Source organism: Amblyomma americanum, chromosome 1 (assembly GCF_052857255.1).
Source record: "Amblyomma americanum isolate KBUSLIRL-KWMA chromosome 1, ASM5285725v1, whole genome shotgun sequence".
NCBI lineage: Eukaryota > Metazoa > Arthropoda > Arachnida > Ixodida > Ixodidae > Amblyomma > Amblyomma americanum.
The window spans coordinates 295,249,302-295,269,867 of record NC_135497.1 but is presented as its reverse complement, the minus strand read 5'-3'; the positions used below and the strand labels follow the sequence as shown (position 1 = coordinate 295,269,867).

Here is a 20,566-nt window from a genome sequence, read left to right as displayed (position 1 = left end):
AAAAAACATTGTCTTCATGCATGCAGAACTGCCCTGCAGGTTGAAGTGCAGCTTTCTTTTCAGCACTGACTGCTCCAAGGTTCCTGGACATTGTTGTCATAGCCAATGCCATCTCACCGAGACCACTCACTGTTGACATTAAACACCGTCAGCTACCTAAATAGGCGTTGTGTCTGCAGGGCAATAAAGAACAGCACGCAACTGCTCACAGCCAATGTTCTGGCCAATTATTATGACCAAACCACTCACCAACTGTTCTTATGTACAAACACCTTGTGAATTTAGCCGCAGATAAGCTCAGGATAAGCATAGCTTGCAATTTTTTTTTTTTTCACATACCATATGCTATGTACAGTTTTCGCATGCTTGGAAACACTTCTCAGACACTCCAGCGCATCAGTAATGTCTGTTAAATTTAGTTGACAGTGTCTTCATGCATGCACAACTGTGGGTGCTGCAGGTGGCATGCTTACAGTGCACCCAGCTAAAAAAAATATGCAGAGGCACCAGAACTTCACTCAATACACAATTTCCTTACCCCTTTAGTATGAGTAATCGCCTACTTTCAATTCAACATTAGATTTAAAGTCTGAAAAAAAAAAAAAAACAGGCTTTTTTCACTTTTTTTTTCCAGCACTGGAAAGCATGGACACCTGTCAGGATTGCTGAACGTGACTTGAAGGTTAAAAGACCCCAAGTGATGCCAAATTAATGAGAGTCAGCTGTATCTTGTTTGATTAATACCTTCGTGTGGGCTAGTCAGTAATTCATCATGGAAAATGGCAGTGCAAAGGAAATGAGGACATCAAAAAAATATAGACCACAGGACAAGCACTTGTTCTGTGGTCAATGTTTTTTTATGTCGCCCTCGTTTCCTTTGCACTGCCATTTTCCATGATGTATATTGGTTGTGTTGGAAATTAAGTCCTAAATTGTGCAATACGTTACAAGTGTGAATGCAAATAAATATAGAAAAGAAAGGCTACCCAAATACAAGTGCACCCTGCATATATGCGGCACAAAGCTACACTATGCAAGCCAGTGGCCACCAATGCGCCATTCTGCAATTGCTGCTCCCACACTTGGTGGCATTCATGCAGCAATTTTGGGTGGCCCATTCACTACAGCTACAAAAGCAAACAGGGAAATAAATCACTCAGTGCACAGTGGACGTTAACTAACAGCATGGTTTATTGTCATAATAGTTGCTTTGCCTTTTGCAAAGCAGCTCTCAGTGCACACACTTGGTCAGGTTTTGCAGGACCCATTGCAGCAGACAGAATCGAACTAGTAATTAATGGCAGGGTGAATTTGAGAGCCAGCAAGACACTTCCGCAGATGTTCCATAATTTTTGTGAACATGAAACTGCCTGCCGAACCCAAAAGCAGATAGGAAAGGTCTAGAGAACTGGCTAGTATGCTATGTGTGGAGTGTGCTTTCACTCGAAGCATAAGTGTGAGTGCCCTGGCATCAGGTGAGTACATTAAGCTAAGTGAAGGTGAGTCCAGCTTCACGGTATGTCAAGTAGATCTTCTCAATGGAGTTCACATATGCAGCTGTACGAAGGTCCAACCCCAGGTTGTACTTCATGGCAGTGCGCATGATTTGCTGTGTCAGAAAACCAGGAAGAAAAGTCAATGTTCAAGAACTCATATAATTGAAGGCGCTCTACTGTAGAGCACAATGGAAAAGCTTCTTTTGTGCAGCACAACAGTTACTGAATTTTTTTTTTTTAAAGCACTATATATGTGTTAACAGTCTTAAAATGAATAAAGCTTTCATGCATTAAGTGCTACCAATAGTTCCTAGGTAAAAATAAATAAGGCTCACATGATTTCAAATCTGTGAGCCTGAACTAGGATGAGGATGGCTTAGCTCTCTGCAAAAGATAAGTGAAAAAAAAAAAAAAAAGTCTACTCACTCTTGCTGACCTCTCCATGGTGTAATCGAGGCCAGAATGTACAATGTCCTTTTCAGATGCACCCTGTACATACAAAAGCACATTCAAGCACACAACAGAAAATTAAGCTAAAGCCTTTTTTATTATCAGTAGAAATTGCCTTTTTGAGACAAATTTTAACTTTAGCAGTTAGTACTAATGGCACAAATGTCAATAATTACATTTTAATTTAATGTTACATAGTAGCAGATAGTTAACCTCCCTAAACATCTTTGAGCAACCATAGTCATTTAAGCAGACAAAAAAAATGGATGGAAATAATATTTACGGGGTTTAACCTGTCAAAGCGACTCAGGCTATGAGGGACGCCGTAGAGGAGGGCTCTGGAAAATTTCTACTACCTGGAGTTCTTTAATGTGCACTGACATTACACAGTACATGGGCCTCTAGCACTTCGCCTCCATCAAAATGCAACCTCCGCGGCCGGAATCGAACCCGCACCTTTCGGGTCAGCAGACGAGCACCATAATTACTCAGCCACCGCAGCGGCTTCAAAACAATGGAAGTGTCATCGAAAATGCACGACTAAGCGACGGCTTTCATCCCGAGCAAGCCAAGCCCCTTTTAACAAAGGAAAATAATTTGCATGTCCAAATATATGCCAGTAAAAATAGAAATTTGCCCATTATAGCAAAATGAATTCCACAAACTAGGTATGTTGCAGTACATGCAATACCTGTTCCCTTCACACTAAATGAATATTTACTCACTTCCTGTGTCAGAAAAAAAAGAAATCAGCAATAATAAGCACAAAGATTTGTTTAATGCATCACTGGGCTAAGCTAGCAGGTAGAAAAGCAATAAGATAAACAAGAGAAATGGAGAAAAACTGCAAACATGCATAAACTGCAAAAACAGTTGTGCAACACTTTTCCTTCAGGTCTTTACCTCTTTCAGGGGCCACTTTTCCTTTCCATCAAAAACAAATATTTTTCTGCGCAAATATTAAATTGAGGTCTCAAGAAAGATAATTTATTAGCCTTCTAGTGCAGGATTCCAACGGTTGATATTTTACAGGGATGTGCAAAATTTCACACATTGTCACAATTGATTAAAATAGCAAAATCAAAATGCCAGGAATTGTCACATACACACCCGAAGAATCATGGAATCAATTTTTGTTTTAAAGATGAACATTACACTTGTATAATAGTGAAAAAAATTGATATTACTGGTGGCAAAATCTGTCTGCACAAAATTGGCAGACAACGTGCTCCCTTGCTCACTGTCCACAAAATATTTACAATGTTCACTATATGGAGTAAAAAAAAAAAAAACATCTCATTTACAACAAGGATTCTAAATTCACCTGAAACAATGAAATCACTACAAGGTACAGCACACACTGAGAAAGCTGACAGTTCACTGCATACACAGTTGTGTGCAAAGTGCCTGAAAGGGTGCTACTTCTGCTATCAAAGGGACACTGAGGACAAGTAGAAGTTGGCCCGTATCGGCAGGACACCACGTTCTAATCACAGAGAGACCACTCTCACCGGAAACAGACCTTCTGCAAACTAGCAAAGACCAAAAAACAGAATACAGGTGTCGCTATCACTGGCAGATTCCGGAAGTAAAATGTGTGCATCAACACAGATTTTTTCACGTGGATCCCAGAGCTGCTCAGCCATTCAGTTCAAAACTGTTGCAACCACTTCTTTTCGGTAAGGGTGTGACGAGTTTAAATCGAGTAGGAAGAAGATTTTGAAATGCAATTTTCTCGCCGATACATGCACCTTTACCTGCCGGACAAACATTCAACATAAGCCAGAAAGAGGCAGAGAATCAATTTTTACTGAGAACTAATAACTGGATGTAGTTGTCCTCAGTGTCCCTTAGATGCGGACCTTAAAAATTAAATTTTTTATTACAGATATAGAATTGAAATTAGGTGCATATATGCATTTCTTCCTCTTGTTTTCAAAAATATAATCAGTTTCTGACATGTCAGTTAGTTCCCATATTATGGGAAACTGAAGCCTAATGAAGTAATTTCTTACAGGTCGTATATTTTTTGGTTCCGATCGAACTGGAACTGTAGCCAAAGACTTGCCATGCAGATCTATGATAATTATATTGTTATTGAGGTGCATCATTATATAAATATGTTCAATTATGTTGAAGCACCACAATGAAATATAATTGGGTAACATTACTGTTCACAAACTTTGTTATGTTCGACCCGGCTATAAATAGGTAGCACAGCTCTATCGTTTAGTTCTTTCCGAATTCAACAGTGTATGATTAACTGAAATTGCACCATAAAAACATAAAAACTTCCATACGGCTAGTCATGTTGGCAAAGAAACACCAAGTGGAAAAAATTGCGTACGCCAGCCATTTGGAGGCCATTGCAGGGGCCTCAGAAAACGGCGGAATGCGGATGTTCCAAGAGGATTTCATAGTAGTGAGTAATACCAAGATGAAAGGAAGGCGCCAGCTTTCGAACAACACCAAGATGGGGACACAGTTGCGGGAAGCGACGGGCATGAAGTTCTGCAGCACTTTGCTCAGAAATAACCATTTTGGCACTTTCAAGGTGTCAAATACATGTACATAATTTTTTAGTAGCTGGAGGTGAAATTGAACCCAAATATGCCATTTTTGAAAAATCTAAATTTTCAGATTTTTTACCATTTACAGGGCCTGTATCTCCCCTTAAAAGAGGGTCTTAGAAAAAAAATTTTATTAATGAAGTCGCAATTATGAAATCTTCAGGGAACATGCATTTTTGCGTGCTGATTCCAAATATGGAATTTAATTTATTGTACAACAATTTCTTGAGCACTTATGCAATATGTTATGTAACTTTTTGTGGAGAGCTTTCAAGAAATCCTGCTGCAGGGAACTTGCTAGAATGCATGCCATTGGTTTCTTTTGACAGTAAGCTATGCAATAAAGCTAAAATTATCATCCTGCCTGTCATAGAAGTTGAGTTATAGAATTTTGAAGTTGTCACTACAGAAACAGGAAGACAAATTTTTCTTCCCATTTGTGAAGTACGAAGTTCAAAACCCTGTAACTCAACTTCTGTGATAGGCAGGATAACAATTTTACCCTTATTGCATAGCTTGTTGTCAAGATAAGCGGACGGCATACATTCTAGCAAGTTCCCTGCAGCAAAATTTCGTTAAAGCTCTCCACAAAAAGTTACATAACATATTGCATCAAGTCCACAAGGACTTGTTGTATATTAAATTAAATTCCATATTTGGAATCAGTGTGCAAAAATACATGTTCCCTGAAGATTTCATAATTGTGACTTAATTAATAAAAAAAAAATTTCTAAGACCAGCTTCCCCCCTTAAGGGAGAAGCATTAAAGTGTATGCTCCATCACTAGACACGACAGCGAGACTTAAATAGCGTTAGCACTGCTTGATCCTCGCAACACACTTCAAAGAACTGTTAGACTGCTGACGAACGAGATTAGTTTGGAAAACAAAATCACAAGTGGTATACATACGGAGATTCTTTTCTGGAAGGATTCGCTTGGCATGATTGGAATACGGCCACCAGCCTTGCCAAATCTCCTCTCCAAGGATTCTTGTACACTCTCTGCAGAATAAATATTAGTATGCTATTCAGATTACGTCACGACAACACTTTTGTATTGTTAATAAAAAGCCACAAAAGTTATGCGAGCTTCACAAATCTACTAACATATATCAGTTTCCTTTTTCCATTCCTTAATGAGAACTAAAGGACAGAACTCTGGCTGCATACAGTGACCCACTATGGGTTGGTGGCCAACACATCACATTTAGTCCTTTTCTGCTAATCACGTCCCACCTTTTTCTTTTCCTTTTCAGGCCCACATTGCACAAAAGAAATGATTAGATTAAATGCAAGTTCATGAGGAAATACCTTTTTTTTTTACATTTTTTTTACTCTTCTTCTTAATATAATCTTCTGCCAGTACAATAATTTGCAGTCTTCAAGTCACCCCTGTGTGTATAGGCTGCACCCCTCTGGAAACGAGTGTTTCCCCCAAAAATTGCACATAAGTTGCATTAATGTCTAAGGCGCACCTGTTCATTTGGCAAGGGCTACAAAAATGTGCTAAGGATCCCTACGTTAGAGTGCGAGACAAAAATGCACATTTGCGGCAGGTACCGCACATAGATGATCCTCGAGCTATGGCTAGCGTGCCTTCTTCCTACAGTCTGCCTTTTTTGTTGGCTTCAATCGACTGGAGCATTCTTGCCGCTTTGTGCCAGTTCCGGATTATTTTTTCGCTGACGTTGAACTGTCTCCCTGCTGCCTGGTTCACATTCCCCAGCACATGTTCAACAGCACGCAACTTGAATTTTGCAGGTGGAGTCATGTTGAGCAAGAACAACGCTCAACACACGTGAAGCCAAACTAAAGTGAAGCTGATATCGTAACTTTTATAGAGATCACTGCTAGACTGGATGCACTGGCCGCCGCATTCAGTCCAGTTGCGGAGAGGTTATGCAATTCTACCCATAAGATAACAATAAAAATTCTTTTTTTCTTTAACGCATCAATTTTATTTTCACGGCAAAAGATGACGCACAGTGGCGCCTGATCTTTCGTCGTATATACGTCGCACCGCTGTATAGAACACAGTGAAAAAATTCAGGAAAAAAAACACAGGACTTACACACCAGAAAATATGGTACTCTAATTTGGCTGGTTGTACAATCATATGGCAATACACAGTCTTTTTTCACAAATATGGTGTGGCAGCAAGATGTCCCTATCCCCATATCCCCTTTCCTCTTTCAGAGTCCACTCTGATGGGCAAACCCAAAAAACCACTAATACAGTTTTAATAAAGGATTCAGTCATTCAGTCACAAGATGTCACTGCTTTGTGTGACGTGGTTAACACACGACAGGTACCATCAATCACAAGAACGGTCAACCTGGTGGAAAGTCATGCTACCTGTCAGACACACAGCAACTAAGACGAAGACCAGCCTGCAAGGACAGTTAATAAAAAATATCAGTGCAAGGGAAATTTTACACTGCACAGCAAGATTAGAAATACAGTCAAGCCCACTTATAACAAACCTGGCAGTCCGCAGTTTAGAAATACAGCCAAGCCCACTTAGAACAAACCTGGCGGTCCCGCATATTGCGTTCATTATATGCAAAGTTCGTAGTAAGTGGACTTCCCACATACAGCCGGAGGTAAAAGGGCAGAAAAAAAGCAGTAATTATTTGCTAAGGAAGTGCATACTGTGCACCTGCTTCTTTGAAACAGGCCCTATCATAGCCCTTTCCAAATTCTCCAACGCGGTCACGTGCTGCTCGCCAAGTCTCTTGCTGCCAACAATCTGCCTTGGGCATGCGACATAACTTATCGCAGTTGAAGAGCTCACTGCTGATGTCGTAGGTCGGCCTCTTAGTCACTGTCTTCATTGGACTCCTGTCACTAAGAGAGTGCTAATATATAACATACAATGGCTTCGTCAGTTCGTGGCTTTGCAATGTTGGCATCATCATCTGCGCCAACCAAGTCTGGCCAGCTGCACATCAGGGACGAATTGCCACAAATATACATTCGCATGACAACATTGGTGTTTGACGACGTTGCCCGTTGTCCCTTGGCCCATGCAGCCCACACGCACACAGAATCTATGATAAACTGCATCACAACGCCACTGTCAACTACCTGCACACTGCCTGCAAGTAGCAGATCCGCAGAATGGGGACAACGAATTACGCAGGCGACGAATGTAGCCAGCTGGGCCAAAAGGCATACCACATGACTGGTGTTCAAGCTTCTCAAATCACTGCCATTGGTTGATCACCTTTTCGCTTTCAAGGAAGCCTCTGTCTTGCATCCACAATGCTGGTGCTTACATTTTAGGCACTTTGCCCAGCTGGCACACACGCATGTACTGATTGTCCTTTTATGCCTCGTAGCGTGCCGGCTTGCACTGAGCTGGCACTTATCCAAAGTTTAAATACCACTTTGTTTATAACATTTGTGGGTCTCCCTTCCATGGCAGTGTCACAGGGGCTGGGAGATTCTTTTCGGCCTCCGTGCATGTGGGAAGCACGAGCTTTTTGGACTCCTTGTTTGCCGCAGCTGAGTTGTGAGGCCATAGTTGTTCATTTCATTAGAGTACCATTGCCCTAATACATATTCTGATGGTAGCATTGCTCTCGCTCGGTAAGAAGCACACATTTGTTATAGCTGTGGCTGTTATAAATGGGCTGAACGGTACCATTTCTGGAAATTTAAGCAAAAATGAGTTTCAAGTTTTGCCTCTACTCATTCAGCTTCTTTTTTTTTTTTCTGGATAAATGCCCCGTGTCAAGTTCACATTAGTCTTTCCATTCACTTAATTACTTCACGAATGCAACACACATAAATGCTTCAACCAGAGCAACTAGCACAAAACAAAATATAAAAAAAAATTCGCACCCAAGAGATGGTAGTTGGACTCCCTTTCATACTTGAAAAGAAGCCTGCCATAGCTGACATGATTCAAATTCTTGAGCCACTCAAAGTAGCTGACAGTCACACCACCAGCATTGATGTACAAATCGGGAATGACCAGAACGTTTCGCTCCATCAAAATCTTGTCCGCAGCAGGTGTGGTAGGTCCATTGGCTGCTTCAGCAATAATCTAAAACAGAAACACATTTAAACTCATGAAATTATCGGTGCAATTGCACTAGAATTTCCTTCCCTGCCTCCTTCAGAGATTTCAGACGTCTTACAGCACAGAGTGCACTTCGGTGTTTGTTTTATTAAGAATGCACAGTTCACAAAATGTTGCAACCAAAGGATATGCCTGTCTCAGTAACAGCACTGCCTATCTGTAAGCTATGAAATTTTTTTTTACTGAACATTTCCCAGACTATTCTCTTAACAGGTTAGATTTGCTTGGAAGTAAATTAATCAGCTACTTTCATGGTTACGATGGCAGGTGAGAAATTTCCTATCCCTGTTAGCTCAGTTCTCCAAGCAACTGCTCTAGTCAGGCAGGAATAACAGAGAGAGAGGGTTTATTGAGAAGAAAGGCAGAGAGGTTGGCCTGAAAAATAAATATCTGGCCTGCTACTCTGCTCTGGGGGACGGGAAGAGGAGATAAAAGAAGGTCACGATGGAGGACGGTGATGATGGGAGGAGGCAGATGAAAAACTACTTAAAAAAAAAAAAGCACACTTTCTGACATCACAAACGCGAGACAAGGTCCGTGTCGCTCAAAAAGCGTGAGAGCGCTTGCGTTGCCTTTACAGTTCTAAAACTATCTGGCCAAGCGCCGAGGATCAAATCCTCAGAGAGGAGCGATGTGTCCATAGGCTTCAGAGCAGATGCGAGTATGAGTCTTTCACATGCATACGCTGGACACGCCACTAAAACATGTTCTATAACAGATCTGATCTACTAGCAAGGGAGAACTTCAATGGTACCTATGGAAGCAAGGAGGGACATTTCGGCCGTGGCTATCTAACAAGAATCCTGTCCCCAGCTTTTCATTACACTGAAATGCGAAATGCATGCAGGTTGAATTTAGCCCCTGTAAAACATGACATAATAGAGACATGTTATTACCTTGCACTTAAACTTGTTGGCATTGTCCTTTGTGATTATCTTCTCAAGAGCAGCTGGAACGAATATGTCGCATTCTTCATAAATCAGATTCTCGCCTTTGTAAGGCTCTGCACCGGGAAAGCCATTGATTGTGCCATTGTTCTGTGGAAACGGAATAAGAGCAACAAGTCACTCCTTCACTCTCACATCTTGCTTTTGGATAAAAGAAATAGATCACAGGCACTGATTTTCTTGCATCCGAAGCACAGCTCTAGTGTCAACCATGGAGGCCTTGGAAACCAAGTCGCCCTAAAGTTCTCTTCAACACAAATATCACAAGTCGGACATCGTTATAGCGAACAGGTAAAAAAAATCGTAAAATTAGTCAGTGAAGAAACAGCAACTCAGGTGGCCGTTACTGGAGAGTAGAGAGTTACCTTTTTTCAAAGTTTTAGCACTGTTTAGAAGCTGCTTGCCGCAACAGCGAACACCGCGAAGAACCGAGCGCTAAACGTCAGTAAGGTTGGCTCCCCCATACAGCACCAAATGCCAGCTAGGGTAGCTTCTCCCCATTCAAGCAAAGTCACATTGAAAACAGTACCCCAGAACGAAAGCTATCGCCATTTTCACTGCCTGCGTGACAGCTGATGTGAGCGCAGAATGGTTACTGCAAAGCTACAGCCGTCTGCGTCGCAGTTTCCAGGGCGCTGTCGATGAGTGTGAGAGGCAGGAACGCATGCTGACCGCATGGCTGCCGACCAAAATTTATTTCACAAGCCTATTAAAAAAAAGTGAATTCATTTCTGAACCAACTTACTTATCGATACATGTTGATCACACACACTAAGTTCACGCTGAACTTTGCTGTACCAATCTTTTTGACTCTTGCCAAAAATTATAACAGATTGGAACCAGCTGTCTGCCTCTATTGTCTGCATCCAAGATCCTAAGGCATTCAAAGATGCAATGAAAAATTTCCTGTCTGCTTAGCCCGATTATTTTTCTTTCCTGATGCTGTGTCCAGATCACTCTTTTTTTGAAAGCCTTCCAGTATATGTTCAATGCATGCGTGTTCTTTGCTATCCCCTTTCTTTATTTAACATTTTCAGATTTTGTTTTATAGTTTGTGGTCTATGGCGGTTTAACGACCCAAGGCAACTCAGGCTGAGAGGGACGGCTAAATTTTCATTCAACCCCTGTACCCACCCCCTCTGTAACACCTCACAGGCCTTGAGGGGAAGTAAACAAATAAATAAATAAACTCTCCACGCCGCTACATAATCCGCGGCGCTGCTGGCGAGCGCAAGATAAAAGCGCAAACTATGAAGTGAACCACGGCATGAATGCTTGCTGCGCCACCACACATCACTTGTGTAGTGTGGCGAAGCGTACCGCCTGCCACCCAAGCAGGCACCGCTTGGCACTGAGGAGTTCAACATATCCACTTTATAACCAACCGCTTCCCGTGTGTAAAGTAAAAATAAGAAGTGTGCTTAGGATGAGTTTGATGTAACTGATACCTGTGTTCAATATATCGAGGCTCAACTGTACTTGCACCTATCCTTACTATGGCATACATTGACCATACTCATTTCAATGAAGTTTATGACAAAATTCGAAAGTGAAAATAGAATAAGAAACATCTAAAGGTTGACCGGAGGTTTCCATATATTAGCCCCACATAGCCAGCATGCCTCCCTGCTCACCTTACCTCACATCCAAGAGCCAAGGATGTGTAAGCCCTTACCCCAAATCTCCCCGCATAATATCCCTAGCTACACAACTGAAGCGATCCACAAAGCAACATGCATGTGCACCCACTCAGGCCCTTCCAGATGAACAAATTATGTTCATACGAACATTTTCGCCATTTGTTAACATATCTAGAGGCCAGGTTAGTTACAGATGCTACTTAATACAGTGCAGCCTCAGCTCTCTAATGCGCAGTGGTCGAAGTCTGCAATCAAAGTATGAAGTTCACTGAACAGCAACCGATATCACAGGTCAAAACGGGATCCACAACATCCACAAGCATTTGAGACATTCTGTGAGAGACGTCAATATCTCATACCAGCCAGACTCTAGTGGCTCATTTGGATGATGGCATATGGTTGGCACAACGTAAGGTGTCGGAGGTTTGTAAGCCCACATGGCGGACAACAAAAACATGAAACAAATGACCCCTCCCTAGACTCAATACAAATAAAGTTGCACAGCATGACTACTGGGTCAACGCGTAATGACTAGAGCAAAAACACTGAAATTAAAAAGTTTTGCTGTGCCAGCACTTCTTAAAATGCAAGCTGTGAGCAGCATTTCCCACCGAAAGTATTACGAGGCAATTCTTACAATTTTCCATTCTTCAATCTCCTTAGGGTCAATTCCATTAGGATTGAAGATGGAGCCATCCACTTCTTGGATACCGATGCATCGAGCTCCAGCCCTTGTTAGGTAGCGCGTACAGTGCAGTCCAACATTTCCAAGACCCTAAAATAAAAACAGTACATGGCAATTCATATACATCAACAGAAACACATCTGAAAAATATGCAATTTAATCCCCTAGCGGACTTGGACGAGCCAGGCTCATCATAAGCAGACTGTCGTTTCTGGCTCATGATGAGTCAAGCTTGTCGTGTGTTTTCTAGCACACTCTGTCTGATTTAAGGAGGACATGACTTTCAAATCGCGAAAATCTAAAAAAAAAAAAACAATTTTCGAAAACACTAGATTTCATACCTATCAGGTCTTTGTAATTACTCCTGAAAGATGTTCCCCGAGAACAGCCCAGGAGTGACTTAAAAATTATTTTTTTGTGAAAGCAGGTAGCAAAAAACTGGCCGAGATATCCGTGAAAATGCCAGTTTTCTCAAAAGCGTTTTTGACGTGACTCCCCTGCTAGCTGAACATAGCATGACAATGGGTTCATGGAATTTCATACGGTTCATTGCACTGTGTTCCTTGATAAATTCTTTATAATCTGACGTTCCTACATTTCTTAATTACTTTCTGATCTTTTCACTGTCACTAATTTTCATTGACGATAATGAGTGCATTATGCAAGCATGGGTATAACATTCTGTGTAGAAAAAACAAGGCCAATTCCCATGGTAGCACCTTGTTCACACCTTCTGGGTAGCAGAGAATAAGGGGTAACAAATTTTGTGCCCCCCCCCTCTACCATGCCTATTAGAGGGCAGTGGCACTACTCCTTGGCCCCCCTCTGCACATGCCTATGCTTAAGTCACAAAATTCTCACCTGGACAATGAATGTTTTTCCACCCCACCCTGGGGTTGTTCCAATCATGCTCATGAAGCTTGCTTCGTTGATGAAGTTGTCAATGCCATGGAAGACTCCCTGAGCATAAAACGCATAAGAAACTGAGTCAAGCTGCATCTGTTCCTGCACAACAGCATTCAGCAATCTAGGTCATGTGACACAGTCAGTGACAGGCAACGTACCCGGCCAGTGGCAGACACCCTGCCATGAATGCCGCCCTGGTTGATAGGTTTGCCAGTTATGCACGCATGCGAGTTCAAGTCGGAATGCCCTGGAAACGAGACGGGATAAGGCCACAACAAGGAGGTTCGAAAAATTAGTTCAAATTCCTGTTCACTCCATCAGATAATTCTAAGCGATTGTACACAGTCTGGTAATTCATCCCCCGCGGTGGCTGAGTGGTTATGGCACTCGGCTGCTGGCCCGAAAGACGCGGGTTCGATCCCGGCCGCGGCGGTTGAATTTCAATGGAGGCGAAATTCTAGAGAACCGTGTGCTGTACGATGTCAGTGCACGTTAAAGAACCCCAGGTGGTTGAGATTTCCGGAGACCTTCACTATGGCGTCCCTCATAGCCTGAGTCGCTTTGGGACGTTAAACCCTCATAAACCAAACCACAGTCTGGTAACTCAACCAATACAATGCTTTGAGTTTAAACAGGCACAAGTAGCACCCTTAAACAGGCACCAAAATTAATTTTAATAATGGTGTTTGGTGCAAAACGTTACAGTCATGCTTCAGCACTTCCACATCTTTACAATGCAGTAAACAAGACAAGAACCCCAGTGACTACAATGATGCTTGCCTCAACTACACCAAGTAATGTAACATTAAATTGCGTCTCATTCTTCTGCTACTGGCTTAACCAGCAGCCAAACTGATAGGCAAGGCAACATGATGAAGAAGTTTCTATCAAAATAAATACCACCAATGATTCTCGCATCAAAGTTGTATAGTAATGTAATGAATGATGTCAGCAGTTGCACTGAGAATGCAGGAAGTAGAACAGGCCCCACTGAAGGTAATTTTTACAGAGAGAGAGTGCATCTAGATGTGCATAAAAAGTAGCAAACATTGTCTTGAGGCTCTGGGCTCCAGTTACCAGATGCAAATGAACAATGTATGAAATCATCTCTTGGGCTACTTTAAGCAATGTACATTTGAAAACTAAATGAAAAACTGACAGACAGAAACTGTAAGTGAATGAGCCAGTAATGACCTAAAGAGCTGCAACTAACGTTTTTCTGTCTTTTGTTGGGTTTTATGGCACATAAGCAGTTTACGTTTAATGTAATAGCAAAAATCATGTGTACGGACTCGGCCAACTACAAACAGAGCGAAGTAAACTAATCCCAAAAACAGGACCATGAAACCTACTGGGTGGGCCTTCTCCACAGCATGTGTACACTCGCAGTGAAGCTCACTGACCATTCAAGCTTACGTGCTAATTTCAACACGACAACCTCAAAACAGCTGCGCATCTCAGAGCAAGCTTAGGAAAAAACAAAATTGGCTGAGTATATCACAAAAAAAAACAGCAGTAGCAGTAAATGACAACACCTATAAGCCCTAAAATAAATATTTGTGAGCATAAATACTATTCGAGAAGAACAGTGCATACCAATGGTTTGAGAGTAGGTGTCAGCAATCCAGCTCATTTCCCTTTCACCGGTTCCCATGTCAGGTGCTGGCACATCAACTCCAGGCCCTGAGGTAGGAGCAAGCATATGGTGTTCAAATATCAGGTGCAGGACCATCAAGTTAAGTTCAGAAAAAGAACCACAGGTAAAATGACACCTGTGATGAAACATGAGATATATTTTTATGCAATGGTGCAAAACCTGCTACTGTGGCCTAAAAAGACAGACATAACACAGTCATTTATGAAGCAAGAAACTATGTACTACCTTGATCAAACTGCAGTCATGTTTTAGAGTCTAGTTCACAACTTTTGTGAACCTAAATATTAAGTTCATGAGAAGGTCTAAAACATAGGTGGGTCTGACCAACCTTGCATAACAAAGATGTTCAATAATTCAACCGTAGGAAGCAATGCAACTATGCAACCATGCCATGAACACAATAAAGAAAAAAGCAATTATGGCTAACTTCTAACATCTGCATGACACTCATTAAGCCTAACCTAAATGTATACGTAATGACATACAATACACCTACACACAGATTAAAAGGCATAAAGACTTAAATGCACCATTAGTTTTTTCAAGAGCTTTACAGAAACCTTCAACACAACCGTCATCAAGAAAGTACTCAACATACCCAGGAAGCCCTTCTTTGCAAGTTGCAAAGCAAAATTTCGAGTAATTTTTTCAAGCTCAAATTCGCTGAACTCTCTGGGGTTGATCTTCAGCCCTGCTTTTCCACCACCAAAGGGGACATCCACAACGGCGCACTTGAAAGTCATGAGGGCAGACAGAGCTTTGACTTCATCCAAGCTCACGTCTAAGCTGTACCGGATACCTGCAGTGAAATGTGTAAGAATTTTAGTAGCATTCACAAGGCCTAAATAGAAATGAAAAAGTAAGCTCAAAACCCAAGAAAATACAGCACCATTGACCATTGTGCTTTTTAAGTACACACAGCACGAGTGCACTCCTGGAAAGTAAAACAAAGCTTACATAGAAATTAGATACCTTTCTTTCCTGCCTTTGTCAGTGACCTAAGAGAAGTCAGTATTGTGGTGAGAAAGCAGATATGTTATCTCAATAGAAGTGAAAAGCTATTAATGAATGACCGCAGCCTTAAATTTTAGAAGCAGCAGTGGAACTACATCAGAGTAAATAGTCAACTATAAATAACTGGCACTGATTAATTATTCAGAACTACATAGTGACAGCTAAATCATCAAAGTAAACTGCTAAGGGTCTGCTCAGAAGTCAACGGAAGTAATAGTTAACACTTCAACTGCATATTTCTAAATGATGGAGCCATGTAGAATACAACAGCAGACTTCAAGAAACAGCAGGCTACATTGTACTTCATTTTTGCATAATTCAATATTATAAACAACCTTTAGAGATGAACACTTTCAACCGACCACTGGTCGCATTACTAGTTCTAAATGTCTGCAGAAATGTCCGCAACGAAAGTTTGAGCACAGTAATGCCACTACACACAGGATTTCTGTTATGTTAAGCGCAAATTGCCGTTAAGCTCAAAGCAGTGCCAAATAGTGAAAATCGCCACAAGCATTTCCGTTTCACAGTACAACCCTTCTGACCTACTAGCAAGGCAGGGCGAACCTAATACTTTAAAAAATAAAAATCGCGCCAGACGCGGAGCTTTCTCGAACATGCATCTAGCACATGGCCTATCCTATCAAATAATGAGCATTTGTGACCTTGAGCTAACGGCGCATAGGGCTATTCGGTTATAAAAACCGCAGTTGACCTCCAAACGATAGCGTAAAACGAAAGGGAAATCCTTTGATGAATAAAAAAAAATTATTAAGTCAAGCCTCAACGTCACAGGTTTCCTTTGTTATTTATGACGCGTGTGTCTAATATATCATCTCGTTGTCTGGCTGAGAGAGATATAAAGAAACAAAGAGCAGAAGCAACGTGGAGTAAACTTTCTCGGCACCCGGATGGGCGCACACGCCAAGCCCTTGCGGCTGGCGCGCGTGCTTGGCATTTTTTGCCCGTGAGTTAAATCTCAAAGTTAAAACTTTAAGTCACACAGCACTCGCCAAGCCCAGCTTAAACAGGTGGCCGGGCAACGGTCCCGTCCGGGAACCCGTTGGAGCTGGGCGAGGCGAGTCACGAGCGCCCACGGCCGCCGTTGCGGTTGCTGTGCGCATAACGCAGAGGTGCTCGTGCGTGAGGTCGCGCCTTGGGGGAGAGAAACCCACCTCCTTTGCAGGGCGTCCGATGGTGGCTGTGCTGTGCCCGCCACCCATTGATCATCACGTATTCCCCATTGTCCCTCTTCAGAGGAAAGGACACCTCGAGCACCGCATGGCAAGGTCCAAGAAGGGCGAGGTATCCGCGAACCTTCTTGCGTTTCTCCTCCAGGCTGAGCTTTCCTTTGAACTCCTCCACAAGTTTGTCCTCAACAACTTGCCAGCCTCGGTGGTAGAAGTACTCAACCATATGGAAAAACGACGGATCCTCGGCGTCCTCCACATACTGCAGCTGTTCAGGCATCTTGTGGTCCGAGTAGCTCCGCCGTTGGTGTTGTGAAACCATGGGCGCGATCGCGGACTTGACGGCCTTCCGACATATTCCTGCCTTACCGTACACGCTAGCAAGTTGGCCCAAGGTGACTGCGCCGTACCTCAACATCTTGAATGTGTATGCCTTCGGTCACTGCAAACTGAAATCGGCCACGCTAAAAAAAAAAAGCAACTACGAAGCTCTAACTCCTCTACCCATACAGACGGACCCACTCTCACTTTAGGGGCAGGGCTTGGCAACTGGATACGATTAGTGCGAATCCAAATATATACCTCATTAAGTATACGAATGCACCGCAGCGCCAAAACGGCCAAGAAAAGAACTTAAGAGCACACAAAAATTCAAAGCCCCTTTCTACAATTTCAAATAGATTAGGTCGCCTAGCTGCTGCCTAAAAAAGTAAATAAAAATTAACACGCGTTGTAGGTCACGAATAAATATATTGCTTCTACTATCGTTTGAAACATAGAGCGCGGGAGATTTGAAACACGATTGTTTAGAACGAAGCACACGTGATGCACTTTGTCCGTTGCTGCGGTATCAGTGCGCATTAAATAACACCAGGTGGTCGAATTTATTCAAGAGCCCTCCACTACTGCGCCTCATTTTCTCTTCCTTATTTCACTTCCTCCTTCATCCCATCACTCACGACGCTGTTGGGATGTCTGCCGAGAGTGAGAAAGTAACTGTGCCTTTCCTTGTAACCAATTTTCCATAGCAATGAAAACCGCTGGCTTAACCTAGACGCACAAGTTCGGAAGGTACTTATATGTGCAAGCCAAATGCCCAGTAAAAGGGTCCATTCACCGACCCCCAAACATAGGATTAGAATACTTACTGGTCGCAGTTTTGTTCATCGATATTCTGCATGTTGCATGCACTGCACGCATATGCGGCATGTGGATGGGCTACATTATTGTTGCAGTCCATGCAAACGCTCTACTCTTATTAATAAGACGACAACGTAATAAAAGGAAGGAAATGAAAACATATGACGTAGCAATTGCCCCTCATGTTGAATTAAGTCACCATGCCTCGTCCAATGAAAAAAGACGTTATTGTTTTCCGTTCGAAAAGGTGAAAATGAGGAGCAGGAGGAGGAGGAGGAGGAGGAGGAATGACTCATACTTGGGTCGATATGAGCTGCTTGCCGTACAGCACCCGGCACACTTGTCAAAAGCCCGCGAATGGTGCGCTCCAAAGTGCGTCTTTGCTTTCGGGGATATGACATTGAAGCCATGGCCACTCTGCATTCATATACTGACTGTGGTCAGTGCTTACGTACGGAGCTTCTCAAAGCGCATGTTTAAAATTAAACAAAGTCCATTACACGTTTTCTCGCGTGCATGCTTTTAAAGAAAAGAGGTCTGTGATTTCGCACTAGAGTCCCGTATCATTGCTGCATTGTACTGCCTTGATCCCCCGCCGCGGTGGCTCAGTGGTTAGGGCGCTCGACTACTGATCCGGAGTTCCCGGGTTCGAACCCGACCGCGGCGGCTGCGTTTTTATGGAGGAAAAACGCTAAGGCGCCCGTGTGCTGTGCGATGTCAGTGCACGTTAAAGATCCCCAGGTGGTCGAAATTATTCCGGAGCCCTCCACTACGGCACCTATTCTTTCTTTCACTCCCTCCTTTATCCCTTCCCTTACGGCGCGGTTCAGGTGTCCAAAGATATATGAGACAGATACTGCGCCATTTCCTTTCCCCAAAAACCAATTATTATTATTATTATTATTATTATTATTATTATTATTATTATTATTATTATTATTATTATTATTATTATTATTATTATTATTATTATTATTATTATTATTATTATTATTATTATTATTATTATTATTATTACTGCCCTGATCCATTCCACTCTGCACCGCATGGGTGGAGTGCTTTGGATGCAAACCGTCAGCACGAGGGAACTCTTGCGCTCTTTCCTTCTTTTTTTTCCCCTGTGTCTGTCTTTTCGTGTGTGCAACTCTTCTTAAAAACAATAGAACTGACGAGAGTTGTGAGGCACCCATATCATGCTGAGGATGAAATGATATGGGTTTCGCGGTTGGAATGCGCTTTCAGCAACATTCTTTCAATAATTGAGATTGGCTATCTTGTGATTGTGAAGGCCTGGACCTTTCTTTGCTTCGGGTACGCTTGAGCTCATATTTTCCAAGGTCATTTACCAAGTGGCCCGCGTAGTCTTCACATCCTGCAAAGCACACTTGATTGGAAATCACATTCCACACAATGAACTCGCAGCCCGGCTTAATATGGCTCAAATGCGCAACAATCAAAGTTAATAGCCTGCGTCGCTTTGAGACAATAAACCCCATGAAACCAAAGCATGAAACCAAAGTTAATAAGAGGGCTTTCACACAGCTATAATCAACGAAACCACCATGCCAAACACAGCCAGGCGCGCACCGTATGTTACCATTCCGCCGCCGTTAGTGTACTTACTTCTCCATTATAGCGACATGGTCTAGTTCTTACGAGGAGGAAGGAGAGCTTGAGGAAAATGCCACTGTCCGCAGGAGTGTTGAGTGGAGTGCTTCCAAAGCTTTTCGACAGATAAACGTCACGCTATGCTCACGCATACGCTTATTCTGCCGTGCCAGCCTGTTCTTCGCCCTCGGAGCCACCATCCCACCTCCTCCACCTGCCTTCTCGCTCCTCGCATTCCTCCAAAGTTGATTTTCTACGCAAAAGGCGTGGTTTATGAGACAAGGAAATGGCGCAGTTACTGCCTCACTTCTAGGCTGACACCTCTACCATGCCGCAAGGAAAATGAGGAGTTAAAGACGAGAGGAAGAGGCGCCATAGTGGAGGTCTCCGGTGTAAATCCGACCACCTGGGGATGTTCAACTTGCGCTGACATCGCACAGCATACGGGTGCCTTTAACATTTCGCCTCCATCGAAACGCGGCCGCCGCGGTCGGGTTCCGTGCGCTGTCAGTGCACGTAAAGGTTTCCAGGTGGTCTGGAGCCCTCTAACACGGCGCCTCTTCCTCTCTTCCTTTTTTCACTCCCTCCTCCATCCCTTCCCTCAAGGTGAAGTCGAGGTGTCCACCGAGGAGTGAGCCAGTTACTGCGCCCTTTCGTTTCCTCGAAACCAATTTTTTTGTTTAAGGTGACTTTTTTGCTTCTCTTGTGTTCTGGTATGGTGCACCCCGCCTGGATTGAACTGTGAAAAAAAGGCTCGGTGCGCCAAGCTGTCACCGCGAAAGTGTCCCATGAACAGTCGAAAAAGTTCTGTCCGACAGGGCTCTTGTAAAACTATCCAAACTAAACAGCTGACGTTTGTAATCAAAACCTGCACCCGCGATCATCGGTTGCACAACCCCGCGCTTTGTAGCACGCTCCGCGGTCATACTACAGCGTTTACCGAGCGCGCCGTTCCAGAGACCGTATATAGACAGGAGTGCTACCCGCATCGCTTGGCACGTGGTCCTTGCATCTCTGCTGCGCGCATGGAGAGGCTCGGCGGGGGTGCTGGCGCGATTGCGTATCGGTGACTCGTACGACAGACACTGGAGAGGCTGCGCAGACGGAAAGGAAACACCGTGAGATAGTGGAGCGCGTCATCGATAAGGAGCTCCATTGTCCCGTGCCGCGGCACTA

At 43.1% G+C, this 20,566-nt stretch overlaps 1 protein-coding gene across 1 annotated transcript; it reads right to left on the bottom strand.

Moving 5' to 3' along the window:
* Positions 1-1,169: 1,169 nt before the first annotated feature.
* Positions 1,170-17,255, bottom strand: Gdh (glutamate dehydrogenase, mitochondrial). Its single transcript, XM_077649555.1, has 11 exons — positions 16,628-17,255; positions 15,037-15,237; positions 14,378-14,464; positions 12,940-13,028; positions 12,737-12,835; positions 11,828-11,965; positions 9,500-9,640; positions 8,363-8,567; positions 5,427-5,518; positions 1,923-1,985; positions 1,170-1,609 (listed from the first exon to the last, which is right to left on the bottom strand). Exons 1-11 carry the CDS (start codon positions 17,058-17,060, stop codon positions 1,490-1,492), a joined length of 1,668 nt encoding a protein of 555 aa, XP_077505681.1. The 5' UTR covers positions 17,061-17,255; the 3' UTR covers positions 1,170-1,489.
* Between the last annotated feature and the right edge of the window lie 3,311 nt (positions 17,256-20,566).

Coding starts and splice junctions, on each gene's coding strand:
- Gdh (XM_077649555.1), bottom strand. CDS start 17,060: ATGTTGAGGTACGGCGCAGTCACCTTGGGCCAACTTGCTAGCGTGTAC. Junction 15,238..16,627: donor TCGGACGCCCTGCAAAGGAG/GTGGGTTTCTCT, acceptor ATTTCACTGCAG/GTATCCGGTACAGCTTAGAC. Junction 13,029..14,377: donor CACCTACTCTCAAACCATTG/GTATGCACTGTT, acceptor TCTCGTTTCCAG/GGCATTCCGACTTGAACTCG.